At 41.7% G+C, this 21628-nt stretch overlaps 1 protein-coding gene across 3 annotated transcripts in view; it reads left to right on the top strand.

Annotated features, from left to right (window-relative positions):
- Positions 1-21628, top strand: part of BACE2 (beta-secretase 2) — an 83009-nt gene that overhangs the window by 53370 nt on the left and 8011 nt on the right. The window contains exons 8-10 of one of the 3 annotated variants that reach the window (XR_012129112.1): positions 3900-4068; positions 13716-18353; positions 18487-19598. Coding sequence is in view for 1 of the 3 variants with exons in the window: in XM_017660240.3 (XP_017515729.3) it covers positions 3900-4068 (169 nt within the window). In the remaining 2 variants the exon portion in view is untranslated. Of the gene's footprint in view, positions 1-3899; positions 4069-13715; positions 19599-21628 lie in introns of all 3 variants that reach the window. The other 2 variants (XR_012129111.1, XM_017660240.3) reach the window with 2 other exon arrangements.

The raw sequence follows: 21628 nt of genomic DNA, 5'->3' as shown, positions 1-21628 counted from the left end.
CCTGGCTCCTGCGGTGCCGGTGACCCTCCGCTCATCCAGTACTTCACGTGCACTCCCGTCTCGTAGCCTTTGCTTCTTTGGCCACCCCACCGCTTGAAACGCCCTCTCCTCCCCCTCCATCTGTGGTTCCAGATTCTTCCCACCCTTTAAAACCCAACTCAGACAACCACTCTTTTGTTGAACCTCTGCTGAGCAGAATAACCCGTTTGTGAGCTTGCCCTTCAAACTCATAATGCATGTTTTCTAGTCCACGTATCCAGCATGGACTTGTATCTTTAGGGTATCTTTTATGCAGTTGCCTTTTTCATTTGACTTCTGTTTCCTTTAAAAACACACACACACTTATATTTCTAATGCAAATTATTCATTCCGAAGGTGAGGACCATGAGATTTAAATATTGTCCTTCCTTCTCAACACTGCCCTGCAATAGGGGTGGTGCAGAATAGCTGTTTGTTGGACAGACTGATCAATGTGTCTCTTTGTTGTGGTTTGGTGAATTTGGGATAAAAGAGTGGGATGGGGATAAGGAAGGAGGCATAATGTCAGAAGGAGAAAGTAAACGATAACGTTGCCTTTTCCTCGTTCTCAGCTTTATATGTGGGGATGTTCATTCCAGGAATGGAGGGTTGGAGGGGAAAAGATTGACAGCTCGAGAGAAATTCAGCCCACCCAGGGACACATACATGGAGAGCCAGAAGGTTGAGTTCTGTTCTCAGCACTGTTCTTGACCCTCACTGTAACTGGGCAGATCGCTTAGCCCATTGTGCGTCTGTCTCTTTAACAAAAAGAAATAATAATTCTTGCCAAAGACATTTTCAGAAGACTGTGACATCCTTGGGTGAACAGCACTGCATAGAATAACATGTTTTCAGCATCTTTAAAGACACGTGCTCTTGATGATTAAATTCTTGTCACTCAAACAGCAAAATGTGGACATGATTTCATCAGTGGGGTTTGTACAGAAGTTGAAAACTCACTTGAGGACAAAGGTGAATCGAATGTATACCAGTAAATAAATGGCATTCGTTTTGGTAGGTAGACTCAGGAACTCTTAAGAAGCAGAAGAAAGCAGGCATTCAGGGGGACAATCCATTACATCCAGGGAGGTGACAGCCGTCAGAGCTGAAGGCTCACTGGGGACTGTCAGCTGCTTCTAGGGGTGAGCACAGGGCGAGTGAGGGACACTGAGGAAGAAAGCTGGGAAGTCTTGCACTTGTTATGCATATCTCTGCATAAGGACTCAGTGGCAGTCTTGCTTATGAGACTAGATATTTTTTGGCTGTCTCTGACATATTCACAGTTTCAGATTTTTAAAATCTGCTTTTCACTGCTATTTTCTGATTTCTTGTTCAACATCACCATCCCATTTGCCTCCCACTGCCTTACTGAGAGAGGACTTGGCTTGGGACTTGTGAACCCCACCCGAAGAGAATCTCACAAGCCCCATGCCAGCGCTCCACCCCTCAGGAGCAGCATGGGGCCAGGGCTGGGGGAGTCCCGGGGGGTGTCATTTCCTAACACTGCCACCGTGCTGCCCAGCCCCTTCCTGACATTTTGGGCAATCATCAGGACTCTTTGTCACCCAAGTTTTAGGTTCTAGGCCCTTTCAGACATCCACAGAAATAGATGGACAAATGCTTGCTAGTGGACGAAAGAATCATGTCAAAGGCAATTAAGTTTTTTCTGTTTTGAAAATACTATTTTTCAAAACACAGGGACTGAATCTTATTTGGCCTGGTTACAAAAGCAGCCCCCGACCCAAGCCCACAGGCAAATTCTGATTTATTTTTCTTCATATAATCCTAGAAATACAAATAGTTTCTATCTAAATACCACTGGTTCACCTATCTGTGCAATTTTAGTTTAAGGCAGATAGTTTCCACTGAGCTCCAGCAATCTGCAGCTTTCCCAACGTGTTACAGAATTTACAGGAAGTCAGCAGGGGTACAGACTGAAAGGACAGCAGAAAGGAGAACTGGGTTGCATATTTTTGCATGAGTATCATCAGTTGCGCCCTATCCAATCATCATTTGGATCTTATTATGGATTTAGTTTGTTCAGAGGGAGGGGTGTGTGTCTGTGGGTGTGTGCATGTGAAGAAGGGACTACTTCCAGAACCGTAGGTGAGAGCGTTTGGTGGCAGCTCCGTGTGTGCCCCACCTTTTCCCATTCTTAAGTTGTTGTGGAGAAGTTGTATGTTTCACTTCACATTGACCCAGCTCAGCACCCTCACTCAGCGTGCCTTTAGGAGGCCCTCCTACATGCCTAGCACACAGTGAGAAAAGGTGATTCCTAGCCTTGCAGAGGGTTCACAGGCAGACCCCCAGCAAGGCTGTGACAGCTACAACAGTCCCCTGAGCACAGCTTGCCTCCTGCCTGGCACCTTCCCTTGCGCCCCCATGGCCTCTCCGGGAGTCTCAACTTTTTCCTCTAAATCTTTCCTGGTGCCTTTGCCCTTTAGGGCTAATTATTACTCCCAAGAAGGTCCTTTTTCCTACTCATTTTGCACTTTGTTGCTTTTTTTCCTAATATTGGTATTTTGTCAGGCTAAGCCACTATATTCTCTTAATTGCCTGCCTCTGAATGCTTTGCTACTAAAAACAAAGGGACTGTTGTTCCTGACATACACATTGGTTTGCTCACGGATTGTTTTTAACTTTGACTCAATGCCCCACAGACTCTTGGGCATCCCATGGCCATACCATGTTTATTTGGCCTGCAGAGCACCTGCTAGAAATGGCCCCACATGTGTCAGGGCTTCTTAGCCGTCGGTGGTGTGTCTTCTCTCTGTGATGGCTTCTCTCTCTTTTACAAGGAAATCATTGCACTTCTGTCGTGCTGCCCACTGTTAAGTTCTGTTTGGGAGGATGACTCCCCGGGCCAGTTAGGAGCCCCTGCTGTAGCTCTGAGAGAGAAGGATGATGAACTGGGCCTGGGGGAGCCATGGAGATGGGAAGAGGCCAGACTGAGATTCCATTCCAAAGGAAGGCCTTTCAGGCTCTCATTATGGTTTCCATGCAGGCCCAGTGCTCAAGGGCCTGAGTAACTGGGTGAATCCTGGCTTTACTGAGACAGAAAACCTTGAGGAAAATGCAGATTTGGGGGTAATATCCAGAGTTCCGTTTTTTAAGTTATGTTTGAGATGCCAGTTAAGTGGTGAATGGGCAGATGGACATAGAGTAAGGCTTATGGGAGCAAAGATCTGGGCTAGAGATGCAGGCTAGGGGAGTCTCTGCAGAGCGCACCAGGGGTGTGCTGTCAGGCTACGTGGGCCGCCTGGGGAGGGGAGACGGCGTGGAGGCCAGAGCCCTGGGGTGCTCCTATGCGGACAGGTGAGGGCGGTGAAGGGGGCCCAGCCCAGACGCCTGAGCAGGAGCAGCAGGGAGCTAGGAGACTGGAGAGAGCACCCTTTCGTACAGGTCAAGTGGAGAAAGAGTTTTATGGGGGAGGGAGTTAGCTGGTCAGTCTCACCTGAAGATGGGGCCTGTGGGACACATCCCATTCTATACCTACTTACCTGTCTCCCATAGAGGCGAAGCTTCAAGGGGGGCAGGGATCATGTGTTACTCATCTTTATGTAGCTGGTACCCAGGACAGTATTTTGGCCATATCAAGTGCTCAATAAATAACTGCTGCCTGGCTGGCTGGAAGGATGAACATCTTCTGTATGCCTGTCCCTGTGCACATGTACAGGCGGTACATGTTTCTATCACTTTTGGTAATATTTACACTATGCTTATGATCTCAGCTTGTGGGCAGAAGGGCTGCTAACATCCTCTGCTTTCTCTGTAGGTCCCCAGAGTACCTTGGAGTGTTCTGAGCATGCTATGAACTCAACAGTTTTATGGTCTGCCTGATTCATGGGGGGTTTTTTTGTTTGCTCTTTCCTCTTAAACAGCTTTACATTCAGCCCATGATGGGGGCTGGCCTGAATTATGAATGTTACCGATTTGGCATTTCACCCTCCACAAATGCGCTCGTGATTGGTGCTACGGTGATGGAGGGCTTCTACGTGGTGTTTGACAGAGCTCGGAAGAGGGTGGGCTTTGCAGCGAGCCCCTGTGCAGGTAAGTGGTGCTTGAATAAGACGGGAGCATAACTAGAGTACTTAATGTCAGTTAACTCGCTTGGAAGCAATCCTTGATGCCAAGTCAGTTGCCATTGAATTGTTCCACGTGTGCCTATCATCTTCGATCAAAGTCTTATCAATAAAATGTACTGTGGAATTGCTGAGAGGAATCCATGAGACAGTCCACATCAAACGTTAGTCCAGTGCTTGGCATGTGGCAAATGTTCAATAAATGTGAGTTGTTACGGTTATATCTCATTAAACTTAAAATGACATCTCATCTCATCCCAGGAATAAAAATATCTCATGGGGCCTTGGAACAGATCACAGTTTTTTGGTAGGGAAAGCAAAAGGAATAAAAAAGAAATTATAGGTAAGCTGTGTGTAATTTTTCCCTCAAAGAAATCCTCTTTGGGAAATAGGAAGTAAATGCCTGTCATTGCTATTTCTCAAAATTCTAAAATAATGAGATCAAAAAGCCCATTTTTCTCATAGAGTTCCTTTGAAGAGAGGGTGTGGTGGTGACAGCAGCATCATTCAGTGAAGTGTAACTTGAGGATTGGGCAGGTCTTCAGAGAAACCAGGAGAGCAAGATAAAGTTGACAGAATAGTCACAACTTGAAAACGGACTGTTCACACAGCACATGGTATGCTGGGAGGGTCAGGGGCTTCTGATGACTAGCCCAAGCCAGGAAGAGGTAAATCACAGATGTGGGCCTGAGCTTGAATTGCTGGGAGTCGGGGGCAGTGGAGAAAGCGTGTGCTCCAGGGAAGCGACTGGGAGAGTGGCTGCACTTGAAAACGGGACTTCGGAGGACAGAGCGTTCTGGTGCCCTGGACTGGGAGTCAGGAACAGAATGAAATCCCCAAGTTGTGATTACACGCTAAGGCAGAGAAAAATGGAGCCAGTGTCCAATGCCAGGAAGAAAAGGAACTGACAACAAGGAGGCAGAAGAGGAGGAGGTCTAGTGACACACAGGATGGCTATACAGTGAAGGGAAGGAAATGCCCATCTAAGGAAAACAGCCTTGAGCACCAGGGGAGTCACAGGGCAGGCAGGAAGCCAGCCAGGCTGGTGGCCTTGGCCCAGACCAGATCTTCACTGCCATCTAACCAGCGCGAGAATCTGGGGGAGAGCCGCGGAGATGAGGGTGTGCAGGCAGAATGCCAAGTGATCACAGCCAACTTTCATGGGGGGGAAGGATCTCAGTTATTATCTCTCGCTACCTAAATCATGGTCTTTAGATGGAAATCCTGGGAAGGAAAGCAGGTAAAGGGTGCTTCATGTCTTTTGTTTCAACACAATGCCATTCCTGCAAAGCCAAAATAACATTTTGGAGACTGGAAGAAGAGGAATATTAAAAGGGAAAAAGTACATCGGGGATAATAGGCCAACTCATATTCCATGTAATTAAAGTCACCCAACATCATGTACATATTTGATGTGCTGCGGTCTGTCTTTTTCAGTATTAGTGCAGGCTTCTTTAGCTTTGTGTTAGTGGACAGACTTGGAATCCTTGCAACTTTTCATTTCTTACCTTAGTCACAAGTAGATATTTCCCTTTCAGATGTGCACTGACTTCCAGCCTGTTAGGTGTAACATTGTAGGAGACCTTTCCCTGCAGCCTTATCTGGGACTATGCAACTTGAGATATTACTGAACTTCCTAACTGTGAATATTTTACTCCTTCTAAACTAGAGAATTTAAGAACTAAAGCAATTTTCCCTACAATTTCTGTTCTCTTGTTAAATACCATTAAAGTCGAGGCTACTATGGCAACAGCCTTACATCGTCCATTTAATATTGCAGAGGGCGTAATCACTGTGTGTTTCCGGAGTGAATTGCTGTTGGAAATAGTTTAATATTAGGCATCTCCAGGCAGGGTACATTCTTTCTTGCATTTCATCATATATTCTTTGTTAGGGGCTCTTATATAACTTTTTTTTTGTTGCTATTTTAAAAAATAGATATGTAAGGTTTTGGTACTTAAACATTTGATTTTACCAATGGTGGGAATATACATGGATATGTCTCCTCTTTGGTACAAATTGTGTAGCTATTAAAGTAATTACTTCCCCAGGGGCTGCAAGTAGGAGCCAAACAGTGGTCCGTAACACCATAATGGATGGAAGAGATGTCCTGCCTTTTTTTCTTTCTAAAAGTGCTTTTTTAACGTTTATAACATGCTTTAAGTAACAAAGAAAGTGTTTTAAATTACAGAAAATCATGTGGTATGTATACACACTTATGGAATACCCAGACTTAATAAATGTACATACAACCATAACAAACCTAACATTCTGTTGTATTTCCCTTAAAAATTTGTCATAGAAATAAATAAATAAATATAGCCAAAGCCCCACCCTACTACCTTCCCCAGAATTACACTTTAATCCTGAAATTGGCATATGCTCTTCTCAAAATTACTGCACACTTATAATTTCACTACATAGTCAAAATTACCTTGGACCTATTACCTGTTGCTGTGGAACAACTTACTCCAAAATCTAGCATCACTTTTGACCTTATGCAGGTGTAGTGGGTCAGGAATCGAGGAGTGGCTTAGCTGGGTAGTCTTTAAGTGTGCAGTAGCATTATGTCTATACAAAACTGTACCTACCTTAATTTAAAAAGATTGCTAAAAAATGCTAACTGTCATCTCAGCTTTTTAGCAAGTTGTAATCACTGACCACAGATCACCATAACAAATCTAATAATAATGAGAAGGCTTGAAATAGTGTGAATATTACCAAAATGTGACCCAGAGACATGAAGTGAGCAAATGCTATTGGAAAAACAGCACCAATGGACTTGCTCAGCACAGGGTTGCTACAGACCTTCAGTTTGTAAACAATGCAATCTGAGAGGTGCAGGAAAGCAAATCTCAATAAAACAAGATCTGCATCTATATCTGGATCTATTTCTGAGCACTGTGTTTGACTCTATTGGTTTAGTTGTCCACCCTGTGCACATGGTTTTAAATCTGTAATTATAATAAGACTTGATATGTGCCAAGACTGGACTCTTCTCCTTATTTATGTTGTCTTGGCTATTTTTGTCCTTTTGTTCAGTTTGTCAAGATCCTTAAAGAACCCTGTTGGGATTTGGATTGGAACTGCACTGGATTTATAGATTAACTCGGGAAGAAATCAAATATTTATTATACAAGTCTTTGCTGTGAATGTGCTAAATCTCATTTGTTTAGGTCTCCTTTAATCCTACAGTGACGGGTAGTTTTCTCCAAAAAGGTCTTACACGTATGCTCATTACCAGAAGCCTCTTAGCTCTCACTGTTACTATAAATTAGATTATTTTTTTAATTGCATTTTCTAATGGATTGTTTCATATATAGGTATGTACTTTGTTTTTGTGTTTTTTTGATATATTAATCTTTTATCCTGCCATCTTGCTGAATTTGCCTTCCTTTAAATAGTTGTTAGAGTCCACCTGGATTTTCTATGAAAGCAGTCATATAATCTGCAAATAATATATTTTTTATCATTTCTAATCTTTGTATATTTTATTTATTTTTTATTTTTGTGATGCCTTTAGAGACAATATTGAGTAGAAATGGTTATGATGGATGTTGTCTTTTTCCTCACCTTAATGGAAATGCTTACCATTATTTCATTGAGCATATTCATGGGGTAGGTTTGTGGATTGCCTTCTAACCCTCAGTTAGAGGATTCCCAATTTGCTGCAACTGTTTAGTATGAATAGAAAAACTGTTTGGCAATTTCTACAAATGTTAAATGACCCTGATGACCAAACAATTTCACTCTTAGAAATATGCAAAGGAGACATGAATGCCTGCGCCTACCCAAAGACTTGCCCAGAGCAGCTTTATTCATAAAACAAACTGAAGTGCTACATCACTGTCTTGCCAGTGGGTTTCAGCCCCAGGCAAGTTCACTATGGATTCAGTGAGACCGAGGAATGACAATGGAACGTTCTTGGGGTGAAGGGGTTTATTACCTGGCTTGTTTTCCAGGCGATAGATCAAGTACTAGAATTACATCTGCACCCAGCAGTCTGCAGGTCTGTAATCCTCCGAGTCTCTCCCTCGCCCAGAGCACTGGGCTGAGCTCCTTATACAGTGACTCAGTCAGTAACAGCTTATTGCCTTCAGGTGTGGAAGCAGTAGCCTAGCAGCAGGCCAGTTCCATCATCAAGTAGTTTAGGGTCAGGTGAGGATCCCGGCATAGAAACCTTCACTTCATCCACAATCACTCAGTAATTGTATTAGTTATATAAAAGTGTCATTTTCATCAAACTAAAAACAGCCCAAAGTCCAACAAAGGATAATGGATCAACAAATCATCAACTTTCCATTCAGTGGTATACTATCCAACGATTTCCTTTCTGCTCAAGAGTGTACTTTAGGATTTCTTTTATAAAAGCCTGTGAAAGGTAAATTTCATTTCTCCCAATTCTTGAATCATAACTCAACTCTGTATGGAATTCCAGGCTGACCATTTTCCCTTCGTATTTTGAAGATGCTATTTAGAGATTTTTGGCCATCATTATTTCTGATGCAAAGATCCCAGTTGGTTTCCATTGTTATACCTTTAAAGGCAATCTGTTTCTCCTCTCTGGCTGCTGTCTGGACTGACTTTAACATTTTAGTGCCCCCAAGTTTCACCATGATGTGTCGAGATACAGGGGGGGTTGTGTTTTTTTCATCTTGATGAAGACTTACTGTGCTTTTTAAATTTGATCATTCATGTTTTCCATCGCCATCTGATCTTTGCTACATTCTGTGTGGTTTCCTCAGACACATCTTATATTGGTCTTGGTCTCTCTTCAGCTGTATTCAAGCTACCATTTACCCTTTTGAGTTTTTAATTACATTGGCTATGTTTTTCATAGCTAGAAATTCTATCGTACTTTTTCAAATATACTCGTTTACTTATCTGTAGTAAATGTAGCTTGTGATACCTTTATTTCTGTTATCATTTTTATTTAATTTTTAAAAATGGCTGGGTGATGTTCAAAATGCACAGTGAGCTTGCACAGCGCCCCCATCCCTCAGAGGCAAGCACGAGTCTCTCCTTACTACTTCTTTGGGCCTCATGATCTTCTAATATATGGATGTCTTCTTAATTTATTTGAGCAATTCCTTATTGGTAGACATTTAGTTGAGTTGTTTCCTGTCTCTTGATATAAACAGTGTTGCAATGGGTATCATTTTTATGTGTTCATACATACATATGCAAGTGTACTTCTAGGGCACATTCTTGGAAGTAGAATTACTGGGTTAGCATATAAGCATTTGTAGTCTTCATGAATATTGTGACATCGCCTTCCCAAAGGTTGTGCTCTTCTATACCTGCTTACACTGATTCTCCAGCAATGTGTGTGATGGGCTGTTTCTCTTCTCAGCATCACCAACATGTTGTTGTCATACAGGGTGATTTTGCCAACCTCATAGGAGAAAAAAGTTATCTCAGTGTAGTTTAAATTTGTATTACTTCATGTGGGTTGACCTTGTTTCCTTGCAGGTGGCTAAGGGCATTTGTTTTTCCTTTCCTGCAAACTAGCCACTCAGTATCTTTTCTCCATTTTTTTTTCTGTTGGGCTTTTAGTTTTTTGTATCAGTTTGTAGAACTTTTTATGTAAGGAGTAATTAACCTTTTGTCTGGAGGAAAAATCCTGTAATTCACATCTTAATTATAAATTATTTTTCAACTTTGCCTAAGATGATTTTAGTGTAAAAAATGCTTATGTTTATGTATTTAAATATATCGGTCTTCTGCTTTATGGCTTTTGAGTTTAAAGCCACATTTTAAATGGCCTTCCTCATTGAAATTCTTTTGTGATTTGTTTAAGCACTTTTATGTTTGATTTACTTTGGCATAGTCTATATATGGATTAAACCTTTTTCTTCCCAAAATGACTACCCCATTGTTCCTATAATATGTATCAAATAATCCCTATTCTCTTCAGTAGTTTATAATTCACTCTTATTGCATAGCGAGTTCCAGTAAATATCTGGGAGATACATATTTACTTCTAGATTTTCTCTCTGCTCCATTGGTATGTCTTATAGGATTCGTTTCCTCCCATTATACTTTTTTGTTCAAAACATCCCTGCTATTCTTTTTTATCTTTTGCTTTTTGAACTTTTGAATCAGCTTGCTTAGTTTAAAAAAGTGTTGGCATTTTAGTGAATTTTTAATCACTTTAAACACAGTAATTGTATGTGTAATCTCAAGCATTTGTTTCTGTTTTCCTGTCATTTATGGAGAGCTAACCTCCCTGTTTCTGTGTCTGTTGACTGTTCTCTCATAGTGGATATTTTTCTCACTTGGCTTGCAAATTTTTGCTGTGAGCTTATCTTAAGTAGGAGTGCTTTGTTCCTTGGGAGAGAGTTCAGTGTGCTTTGGGATGGAAAAATGTTGCTATAAAGCAAGTTTGCACTGGTTTCTGCTGAGTGTCCTCAAACCAGAACTTTAGGGTTCCTGCACTAAGCTGGGTAAAAGCAAATGCTTTTGGAGATCTGGGGGCTTCATTTCCCAGGGGAGATTCTTTCTTCCCTCCTTGCCCACCCCTCTTCAGACTTCAGACAGGGTCAGTCTCCCCTGTGGGTAAATCTCCCAGCTCCCTCCTCCGATGGGCCAGGCTTTACCGGCTCTCCACTCCAGTGCCGGTCTTCTTCGTGCTGGGCCCATGTCTTCTGCCCTTCCCCTTTCTCCAGACATAGAAACCCCAGTCCTGTTTCTGGGCTCAGGTACAATTTTAAAAGTTGGGGGTTATCTCCTATCCTCATTTGTATGTGTTACAGAAGGAAGTTCTACCTTTGTGCCAACGTGCATTTGGTGAGCCAGAATCTTTGGGAGCTAACGTTCTCTCCCGATGTGCTATGTTTTGTTTTTACAATAATTTGTGTTTGGCAGACAACACCTTCTTGTGGGGTCAGGCTTGTCTCTTGGGGCTGGGACAGGGTGGGAAGGAGAACAGTGAGTGGGGGCTCTTAGGAGAATCTCATGGGGTGCTGTTTAAAATACACATGGTCCACATCCTCTCCTCCTTTTTTGAGCAAGGTTATCAGAATGGTGGCTGGTGGGAGGGTGAGGAGTATTTTGGATCTGCAGCTTTTCTTATGCAGCCCTACCTCTCCTCACCTCACCCCCACGCCTACAGAGAGTCGCTATTCCGGTCTCCAAGCCAGATAAAGAAGGCGGTGGTCACGTGTGTTATGTTGCTGGCCAAGCTGGGTCTTCAGCACACAGTCTTACAGACCAAGACCAGCTAAGGAGACTGGAGTGATGTGTTGCCTGGGCTTAGTGTCCTGTAGCTAGAAAATAGTAGAGTGTTAAAATTGACAACTCCCTCTTAATCCACCCAAGCTTCTCAAATACCACCCTCCTCTTTTTATAGATTGAGACATTTAGCACCCAAGAATGGTATAGATTTCAGCTTATACAACTTGCAATATATCATGGATTGTGGCAGTCATTTTGCTATGAATTTTCCTTGCTGCAGTTTGAAAATGTATCATCTGGTGCATGTTCATGTTTAAAAATAGGCAAGTTAGCTTTTAAGAACAGAGTTTCAAAGACATGCCTCTGCCATCTACTTAGATACAATCAAAAGATGCCAAAGCCAGGAGCCCCTAAAACACAGACCAGGCAGCCCTGCTTACTCGTTTTCTAGAAAGAACAGAGACCCAATACTAAGTGGCCTTCACATGGTGACAGAGCAAAATGGCCCTAGGTCTGAATGCCTGTCCCATAACTCCAAGTAAACCATGGTGATTCAGAAAGCATTTTAGTGCCAAATCAGTCTAGGGGACAGTTCACTGTATTTTGTATCCTACGGTGAAAAAAAAAACCTGACCATTATCACTTTAATACTTCGTAAATTGGTGTATCTTCCTCAGGCACTCATTATCAACTGGGTCCCCACCTGCTGGGGGACAAGTCAGAGAAGGTACATAATTAAACTTTTAACCCAAGATGTTGATCAAAGGTTTAAAATAACAACATGTTATCAGGTAATGCTTAGGAAGCACTGACCTTATCCCAGGCACATGCTAAGTGCTGACCATTCATTGACTTGGTTATCCACACGAGACTGATCTGTAGCTGTGTTTTATTATACTCATTTTACAAATGAGAAAACGGAGGGACAAAGAAGCTAAGGCCCTGGGCTAGGATGACATGGCTCCTCAATGGTAACCAGGATCTGAGCCCCGGAAGGAAGTCTAGCTCCAGGGTCCATACTCTTAACAACTGCCTACTATGGCCTCTCAAAAATAAACCCAATATAAAAACATTAGAATCTGTTCTATGACCATAGCATTCGTAGTGTATGTCTATGTATTAGAATCTAGAAATACTAGCATCAGTCCCCAAGCACCAAGCAGAGTGGGCACTGGTTTCATTTTTCTTTCTTAATCTAAATGCGATTATTTCTCATGTATCCTCTGACATACTTTTTTGACTATGCTGTTCTTTTAATTCTTTGAACAGCTTTGAGATATAATTGGTATAAAATGAGCAGCTTGTACTACAAGGTACAGTGTGAGAGGTTTTTACATATCGTGTGAATTGGAGAAAGCCAGGTCTCCTTTGTGTCCCTCCTTTATCCTCACACTGCCAGCACACCCACAGCACTTCTGACACCAGATGGGAGGGTGGGGGTTCCACATACCAGGCAATTCTGCGACACCAGCTGAGTGTCCTACAACTTAGCTCAGTTCTGACACTATCTTCCTATAGATGTCGATCTCGAGTCCGGGTCTCTACCTGTGCCTCTCACCTATTGGCTGTAAATTGGAGGTTCTCACATCCTTTCTAGGGTTCAGGTCATCTGCTAGAGCAGCTCATAGAGCTCAGGAAAACAGTTTACTCACTGTTTACCAGTTTACTCTAAAAGGATATGATCAAGGATACAGATGAACCTCCAGGTAAAAGAGATGCCCTCTCCAGGTGCACCACCTCCCTGCCCTCCATGTGCTCACTGACCTGCAAGCTCTCTGAACCCCACACTTTGGGGATCTTTATGTAGGTTTCCTCATACAGGTCCATTTCTAGTCCATCCCTCCTCTCTGGAGATGGGCTGAAAATTCCAAGCTATTTATCATGGGTTGGTCTTTCTGGTGACCAGCCCCCTTCCTGGAGCCCCCCCCAGAGTCACCTCAGTGCATAAAAGGAAAGATGTTCCTCTCACTCAGAAAATTACAAGGGTTTTAGGAATGCTGTTCCAGGAACTGGGGGCAGAAACTACTATGCATATTTCTAGTATGTCACAGTGTGCACAGCTGAAACCATCAACTCAAACAAGATGATAAACATTTCCATCAGACTGGAAGATTTCCCTGGACTTCTTTGTTCTGCCTGCCCCCCCGCACCCCCCCACCCCCAACCATGCTGACCTCCACCCCACCTGGGTAATCACTGATCTGCCTTCTGTCAATATCGATTAGTTTTCACTTCTTAGAATTTCATATAAATTAAATCACAGTATGTATTTGAGAAGGATACTGGCTTCTTTCATCAGAATAATTATTTGAGATGAATCCATTTTGTTTCATGTATCAATAGTTCATTCCTGATAATTGCTGAGCAATGTTCACTTACATAGATATACCACACTTTGTTTATCCCTATTGACCCATTGAACCTTTGTGTTGTTTCCAGGTTTTTTGTCATTAGAGCTGCTGTGAACATTAATGTAAAAGTCCGTGGAGATGTATTTTCATTTCTCCTGGATAAATACTTAGGAGTGGAATGGCTGGGTCATGTGATAAGGATATGTCTCACTTCCTGAGAAACTGCCAAATTTTTCAGGTTGGTGTATCATTTTCCACCCATTGGCAGGGGACTAGAGTTCCAGCTCCTCTACATCCTCATCAACATTCACTATGGTCGGTCGTTTTAATCGTGATAGGTATTTAGGGGTATCTTGTTGTGGTTTTAATTTGCATTTCCCTAATGGCTAATGACCTTGAGTATCTTTTCATGTGCTTATTTGCCATTCACACATCTTTGGTAATGGATCTTTTCAAAATTTTCTTACCAATTTTTGTATTGAATTGTTTTCTCTTTACTGAGTTTTCAGAGTTCTTTATATTCAGAGTACACATTCTTTATTTAAAATGTGACTGGCAAATAATTTCTGTGAGGCTTTGCAGTCTCTTTACATTTTCTTTCAAAGAGGAAAAGTTATTGATTTTGATGAAATAAAATTTATGCATTTTTTTCTCTTACTGTGCTTTTTAGTGTTGTAGCTAAGACAATTTTTTCCTGACCCAAGGACACAAAGATTTCTTCTTGTGTTTTCTTCAGGATGTTTTACAGTTTTAAAAGTGTGTTATTTAGTTACTAAATTTGTAGGGATTTTCCAGATGTCTTTCTGTTTGTTGATATCTAATTTAGTATTAGTGTGGTCAGAGAACATAGTGTGAATTGAAACCCTTTTAAATGTATTGAAACTTGTCTTCTGGCTCATAATATAGTCTATATTGCTAAATACACTCTTGAAAACAATGCATATTCTGCTGTGTGGGTGGCCTATTCTATAATTGTCACCTAGGTCAAGCTGGTTGATAGTACTGTTCAGGTAGTCTATATCTTATTTTCTGTCTTTTTTTTTTTTTAGAGTAATAGGGATATTGAAATCTCTATTTTTGTGAATTTGTCTATTTCTCCTTGCAGTTTCAGGATTCTTATTTCATGTAATTAGTTTTGAAACTCTTATTCAGTGCATAAACATTCAGGATTGTTATGTCCTGTTTATGAGTTGAACATTTTATCATTATGAAATCAGCATGTTTGTCGCTGGTAACAGTCTTTGCTCTGCATCTATGTTGTCTGACACTAATGTAGCCACTCTGGATGTCTTTCGATTAGCATTCTCTTGATAGGTCTTCCGTCTTTTGACTTCTAACAGATTTGAGTATTTACATTTAAAGTGTGCTTCTTGTAGTTAGTATATAGTCAGGTCTTGCTTTTTATCCAATTGGACAGTTTCTGCTGTTTTCACTGAGGTGTTTAGACAAGAGATATGCAAAAACAACCATAGGCCAAATCTGGCATGTAGCCTATTTTTTTATATGGCCCATAAACTAAAAAAGTCAAAAGAATATGGGGCAGAAATCACATATGGTCCAAAGAGCCTAACATATTGGCTGTCTGAGCTTTACAGAAAACGTTTGCCAGCCCCTGGTCTGGACTGCTTATATTTAATGTGGTGGCTGGGGTGGTTGCCGTGATGTCCACCGTTCTGCTGTTTGTTTTTCTCTTTGTCTCATCTGTTCTTTCCCCCCATTTTCCTTTTTTCTGCCTTCTCTTGGATTGAGTATTTTTTACTTCTTCTTGTTTCTTTGGTTAGTTTATCAGCTCTAACTGTTGTGTTATTTTAGTGGCTGCTTCAGGATTTGTAGTATGCATGTCTCATGTATCACAGTCTACCACTTCACACAGTAAAGACATACAATAAAAGCAGTATACTTCCATTTCTCCCTTCTGTTCCTTGTGCTGTCATAGGTTCACTTATGCATGTTATAAAGCACCTTACAATTGTTACTATTTTTGTTTTATATCAATTATCTACTTAAGTAATTAAAGTTAAAACTAAGGGTGTTGTAATTGCCTATATATTTAGCCTTTCTGGTGTTCATCAGGTTTCCATCTGATACCATTTATCTTCTGCTTGAAGGGCCTCCTTTAGTATTTCATAATGCAGATGGCCTGTGATGATTTCTTTTTTTCAGCTTTATTGTGGTATGATTGACAAATGAAAGTTTTTTGTATTTGAAGCATACAACTTGATGTTTTGATACATGCATATATTGTAACATCATAAGATAATATATCCATTATTTCACATAGTTGCTGTTTCTTTTTCCTTTTTTTTTTGGTTTGTTGCTAACATTTAATATCTACTCTCTTAACAAATTCCAAGTATACAATATAGTTAACAATATAATTGTTAACTATAATCACCATGCTGGATGTAAGCTCTCCAGAATTTATTCATCTTCCATAACTAAAACTTTGTACGCCTTGGCCAATGACTTCATTTCCCCCACCACCATCATACTCTCTGGGGCTGAGCTCAACATTTTTAGATTCTACAAAGAAGCGAGATCACACAGTATTTGTCTTTCTCTGTCTAGTTTATTTCACTTGGCATAATGTCCTCCAGGTCCATCCATGTTGTCACAATTGGCAAGATTTCCCTCTTTTCTAAGGCTGGATAATAGTCCAGTGTGTGTATATCTGTTTATGATGGATTCTTTCAGCTTGTGTGTGTCTAAAAATGTCTTCATCTTCTCTTCATTTTTGAAAGATAGTCTCACTTGGTATGTAAGTTTGATAAGGTACTTAAAGGTGCTGCTCTGCTTTCTGACTATAACTTGCATAATTTCTGACATGGAATCTTCTATAATCTTTATTCTTCCTTTGTACAAAATATTTCTTTTTGCTCTCTCTGCTTTTCGGATTTGCTCTTTGCCTCTGGTAGTTTGCAGCTCACTGGTGTAATCTACTTCATGTTTCTTGTCCTTGGGATTCTTTGAACGTCTGTCTATGAGCTTATAGTTTCCCTCAAATTTGGAACATTTTTGGATATTATTTCTTCAGACATTTTCTCTGCCTCCCACCCCACCTCATGTGGGTACTCTGAATATATGGATATGTAACCACTTTAAGTGGCCACTTACAGTTTACTGAGGTTCTCTATTTCTTCAATATTTTGCTCTTTCTGTGTTTCATTTTGAATAGTCTATTATGTTTTCAAGGTCACTAGTCTATTTTGCTGCAGTTATATAATCTGCTATTAATAACATGCAGTATATTTTTTATCTTACATACTGCAATTTTTAGCTCTAGCAGTTTGACTTAGGTCTTTATTATAGCTTCTGTGTCTCTATTTAGCACGTTTAATATTCCCTCTAGCTCCCTGAAGAGAGAACAGAGTTGTAATGTAATTGTCTTAATATCCTGTCTTCAAATTCTATCATCTGTGCCATTTCTTGCCAAGTTTCAACTGATTGATTTTTCCCCCTCATTTTAAGTCGTATTTTCCTACTTCTTTGTGAATTATGAATTGTCCTTTCCTGCTTCCTTTTGGATGCCAGGCATTGTGAATTTTGTCTTGTTGGGTGTTTGTGATGTTATGATTCATAACAAGAAATGTCTATTTGGTCTCTTCCAGCACACAGCTCCTGAAACTCTTGGAATTTCCTGAGTGATAAGAGGATAAAAGGTGTCCTTTGTTGTGTTAATGAGGTGGCTGGGAAAGCACCTGGAGAGGAGGGCTGGTTGCCAGCACGACCAACTCAGTGGTTAGAGGGTTGGGACTTTCAGTCCCACCCCCTGACCTCCTGGGGTGGGAGAGAGGCTAGAGGTTGAATCAATCTGTATGAGATGATGGCCAATGAGATAATCAGTTGTGCCAATGTAATGAAGTCTCCATAAGCACCCAAAGTGTTAGGCAGAAAATTAGATATGAGTGGGTGGAGGGAGAATAGGCCAGTAAAGCCCACTAAAAGAGACTCAAGGAGTTAACCAGATAAAACTAGAGAGCCAGAAAGGGCTCACAGAGTTAATGAGTTAATCAGTTGAAGTTCCAAAGGCCAGGAGTAATTTAGAATGTCTGGATATTCCCCAGATAAAGAAAAGTATCCCAGTACAGCCCATGTCTTCATTGTATAAATCAGATCATGCCCTTGTAAAATTTACTTTAGCTTGTAAAAAGGCCCATCTTATTCTTTAATTTAACCTTTATGCGTTTTTTTCCTCTTCCTCCAGCCCCTAATCAAGTACCTTTGTAACCAGGGCAGGAGACACACCTAGGAAGTGTAAATAAACCTATGTGGACAGAGAATGCTGAAGTCCCAAACCAACACAGTCACCTGAATAACCTTATTCTTAAGACGAAAGTTCAAAGGAATTATGAATCACCTGTAAACATCATGGCTTATGCTGACCCTTACCCAAAAAAGCCCTACAAAACCCCAGACCCCAAACCCTCAGATGTGCCTTCTCTCTGAGTTGCCCACACTCCCCTTTCTTCGAGTGTGTCACTCTCTCTGTCCTACTTCAGATAAGTAGGGAGGGGCTCCTGAGAGCTAGGATTTGAGTTTGCAAGTTCCTGTCACCTGGGCGACCTGGATGGAACTGCAGTTATACAGCCTGCCTGAAAATCTCTTTTCTTTGCCTTTAGGAAGTTCTCAGAACATAATCTCACTCCATTCAGTGCTCTGCGGCTCCCAAATGTCCTGGGGTGGTAGTTTCCACACTGTGCAGATTCAAGCAGACACTGGGCGCCAGGTGACACTGGCTTTAGGGGTTGGCAGGGGATGTGCCCTGTGCTGAGCAGGAGTTCAGGGAGTTTCCCTTTCCTCCCTCTGTTTTTCCTTCCTCTCTGCTTTATTCAAGTAAACCTGCCTTTGTCTGCCTTCAGTTCTTCGTTGTGGTGGAGACAAGAACAGAGGAAAATAAACTCAACGTCCCCCCCCCCCAACAAAAGAAGGAGTTCAGAATCTGCTCCATGGGTTGGTGAACATGTGGAGATGTGGGGAGAGTGGTGTGCTGGTGGGGGGCAGGGAAGCTCTGAGCCCTCCCCCACACCTTGCCCTATGCCTCTCTTCCATCTGGCTGTTCCTGAGTTGCATTCTTTTCTAATAAACCAGATGATCTGGTAAGTAAAATATTTCTCTGGGTTCTGTGAGCTGCTCTAGCCAACTATTTGAACCCAAGGAGGGGGTTGTGGGCACATCTGTAGCCAGCCAGTTAGAAGCACAGGTGACAACCTGGACGTGTGCTGGCTGGATCAGGGTGGGGCCTGCAGCAGCAGTCTTGTAGGACTGAGTTCTTAACCTGTGGGGTCTGGGGCTGTCTCTGGGTAGATAGTATCAGAATTGAGTTGAATTCTTGGACACCCAGCAGGGTGTCCAAGAGTTGCTTATTGGTGTGGGAACCACCCCTACCCCGACCCCTGTCATCTCCCTGCTCCCCCGCCACCGTCTCCCCTCCATCATCTCCCCCCATACACACACTTTGAAACTGGGTCCAGGAACCCAAAAGAGTGCTGAATACTTTGGTGTTCTTACAAAGTTTGTGGATATTTGTTTACAGTTAATCCTGTTTTGTCTTGCCTCTGAGCTTCATCAGGTGGGATCAGAGCAGTGTTCAGTCTGTGGTCTGCATTTCCTGTCATGGGGGAGACCCTGAGCCCTCTGGCTGCTGCCCTGTGCGTCAGCTTGGTTTTCCTTTCACTCTGGGAAGCAGCAAACAGGGAACGATTGGTAGTAGGCATTGTTCTCCACCTGTACCCAGCTCCAAGCAGTGTTCCTTCTAATCCTTTCTGCCTCTTTCACTGGCCTTTGCTCCTTGACCAGCGCCCAGGACCTGTGGACCACTACAGCCTCCCCTGCCTCTGCCTCCCTGTGTCGGGACACTGCCAGCCTCTGCCCAGGTTCCTTCCTCACCTGCAGCCCGGAAAAGGTCCCAAGGCGACTGCAGGACTCACTCCATTTCCATCTCAGGATTTCCTCTCTCCTAGACAGATTTGCGGTATTTCCACAGCCTTTTTCTCAGACACTCTGTCCAGTGTTTTAGTTGTTTCAGGTGGGAAGTAAACCTGCTGAACCTGGTCCCTCTTGCTCCATCATGTCAGGAGGCACAGGAGGTCTCAAGTGATTTTTCATGTCTTTAAGCTTTACTGGCTGAGGCTGTTATGTTTTGCACAAAGCACGCCTCACCCTCATAGTTTGTTGAAGTTTCTCTGTTTATAAAGTGAATGAATTTTTAAAAAGACAGATGACCTACTGTGAAAAGACATTTGCGATATAGCAAAGTTCTTACCATATGAAGGGTTCTTACAAATCAATGAGAAAAAGATAGAAATTGCAATAGAGTAGAAATGGCTAGTCACTGTTACTTTTTAAGTGGTTCCCCCTGCTAGTAATGAAAGAATTGTAAACAGTATGATCATTGGTTGAGGACCATCATTCTCCCTTATACTTGCCAGCCATGTGGTTAGGGCAAATGTGGGAAAAGAAAGCACTCCCATAGCAGGTGCATATGCGTGTGTCCGGGCTCCATCTTTCAGCGGGCACATGTCAGCATATATACAAACGCTCAAAGCGAGCAGACCTTGACCCATAGTTTTACTTTTAGTGACTCACTCTAGAGAACTTAAGAATATGAGCAAAGATTTAGGACCAAAATGATTCATACATCAGGGATTATAATGGCAAGAATATTGAAAAACACATAAATAGTCCTAAGTAGGGATGAGTAAACAAGTTTGACCCGTCCATGAAATCTTTTGTGGAGTCATAAAAATGGTGGAAAATCAAATGACATGAAAAGATTCTTATCACCTGTACGGTGAAAACACTTTACAAGCCTGTACTGCACAATCCCATCTTTGTTTTTAGAAAATTGATTTACAGGAAAAGAGTATACCCTGACATATGAATATTGATTATTTCCGAGTGGCAGATTTATGAGTGTTTTTATTCACTAATATTTTTAGGTTTTCTGCCACAAACATTTTTGTCTTTGTGATAAGAAAAATAGAACTATTTTTAGTTGTTTAAAGTATTTGTTAAATATTTATGTCTTCATGCTGTGGGCCAGAGATTGGCCAACTTTCCCACAAAGGACTGGATAATAACTACTTCAGGCTTGTGAGCCAGATGGTCCCTCTTGCAACTGCTCCACTCTGCTGTTAAAACAGAAGAGTTACCACAGACGATATGTACACGAATGGATGTGACCGTGTTCCAAACAGAGAAGGCAGGCCAGATTTGGGCTGTGGGATACTGCGGGCTGGCTGCTGCTACAGGCACATGGGGTCTAGACTAACTGACAGCCAGCATCCCTCTCTTCTCAGGTATTCGCAGACTCTGGTTCATCGCTATCCGCTTCCAGCACATTTAGAGAGCCAGGAAGCCACATAATCCAAATGCATTAATCAAGTTTGTTTTTCCCCTCATTTTTAACCATTCTTTTAAGGCTATTATTCCATTTTCCATTCCTTGGTAAAAAGGATCCTATTTGGGTACAAACTTCCAGTTATAAAATAAGTCGCAGGGATGAGAAGTGCAGCCTAGGGAACATAGCTGACAGTATTGTAATGACTTGGTATGGTGATGGGTGGTGACTCTACTTACCACGGTGAACACTTCGTAATGTATGTAAATGTCAAATCACTAAGCTGTACACCTGAAGCTAATACAGTATTACATCAACTATACTAAAGTAAATTTTTTTTAAAAAAAGGATCTTATTTGGCAGGACTTAGAATCTTGAGGCTTTAGGCTTTTAGAAAAATTAAATGCTTAGCAACATTATTTTCTGGCTTTTAGAAAATTAAATGCTTAGCAACATTATTTTCTGGTGCCTAGATATTCATTTCTGCAATTAAATATGGGTGAAGTGGGTGACGAAGGCTTCATCTTTTTCCAAGTAAAACTTAAAATGCCAAACAAATTCTGTACTCCTGAAAGGGATGGATAAGTCTAATATAAATAAATGAAATGCAGAAAATTCCCAAAAGAAATCATCTCAGCCGCCTCCCTATACAAGAACTATCC

The sequence above is a fragment of the Manis javanica genome, chromosome 3, assembly GCF_040802235.1.
Source record: "Manis javanica isolate MJ-LG chromosome 3, MJ_LKY, whole genome shotgun sequence".
Lineage (NCBI taxonomy): Eukaryota > Metazoa > Chordata > Mammalia > Pholidota > Manidae > Manis > Manis javanica.
The sequence above is the reverse complement of the archived record's forward strand: the minus strand, read 5'-3'. Positions and strand labels throughout refer to the sequence as shown.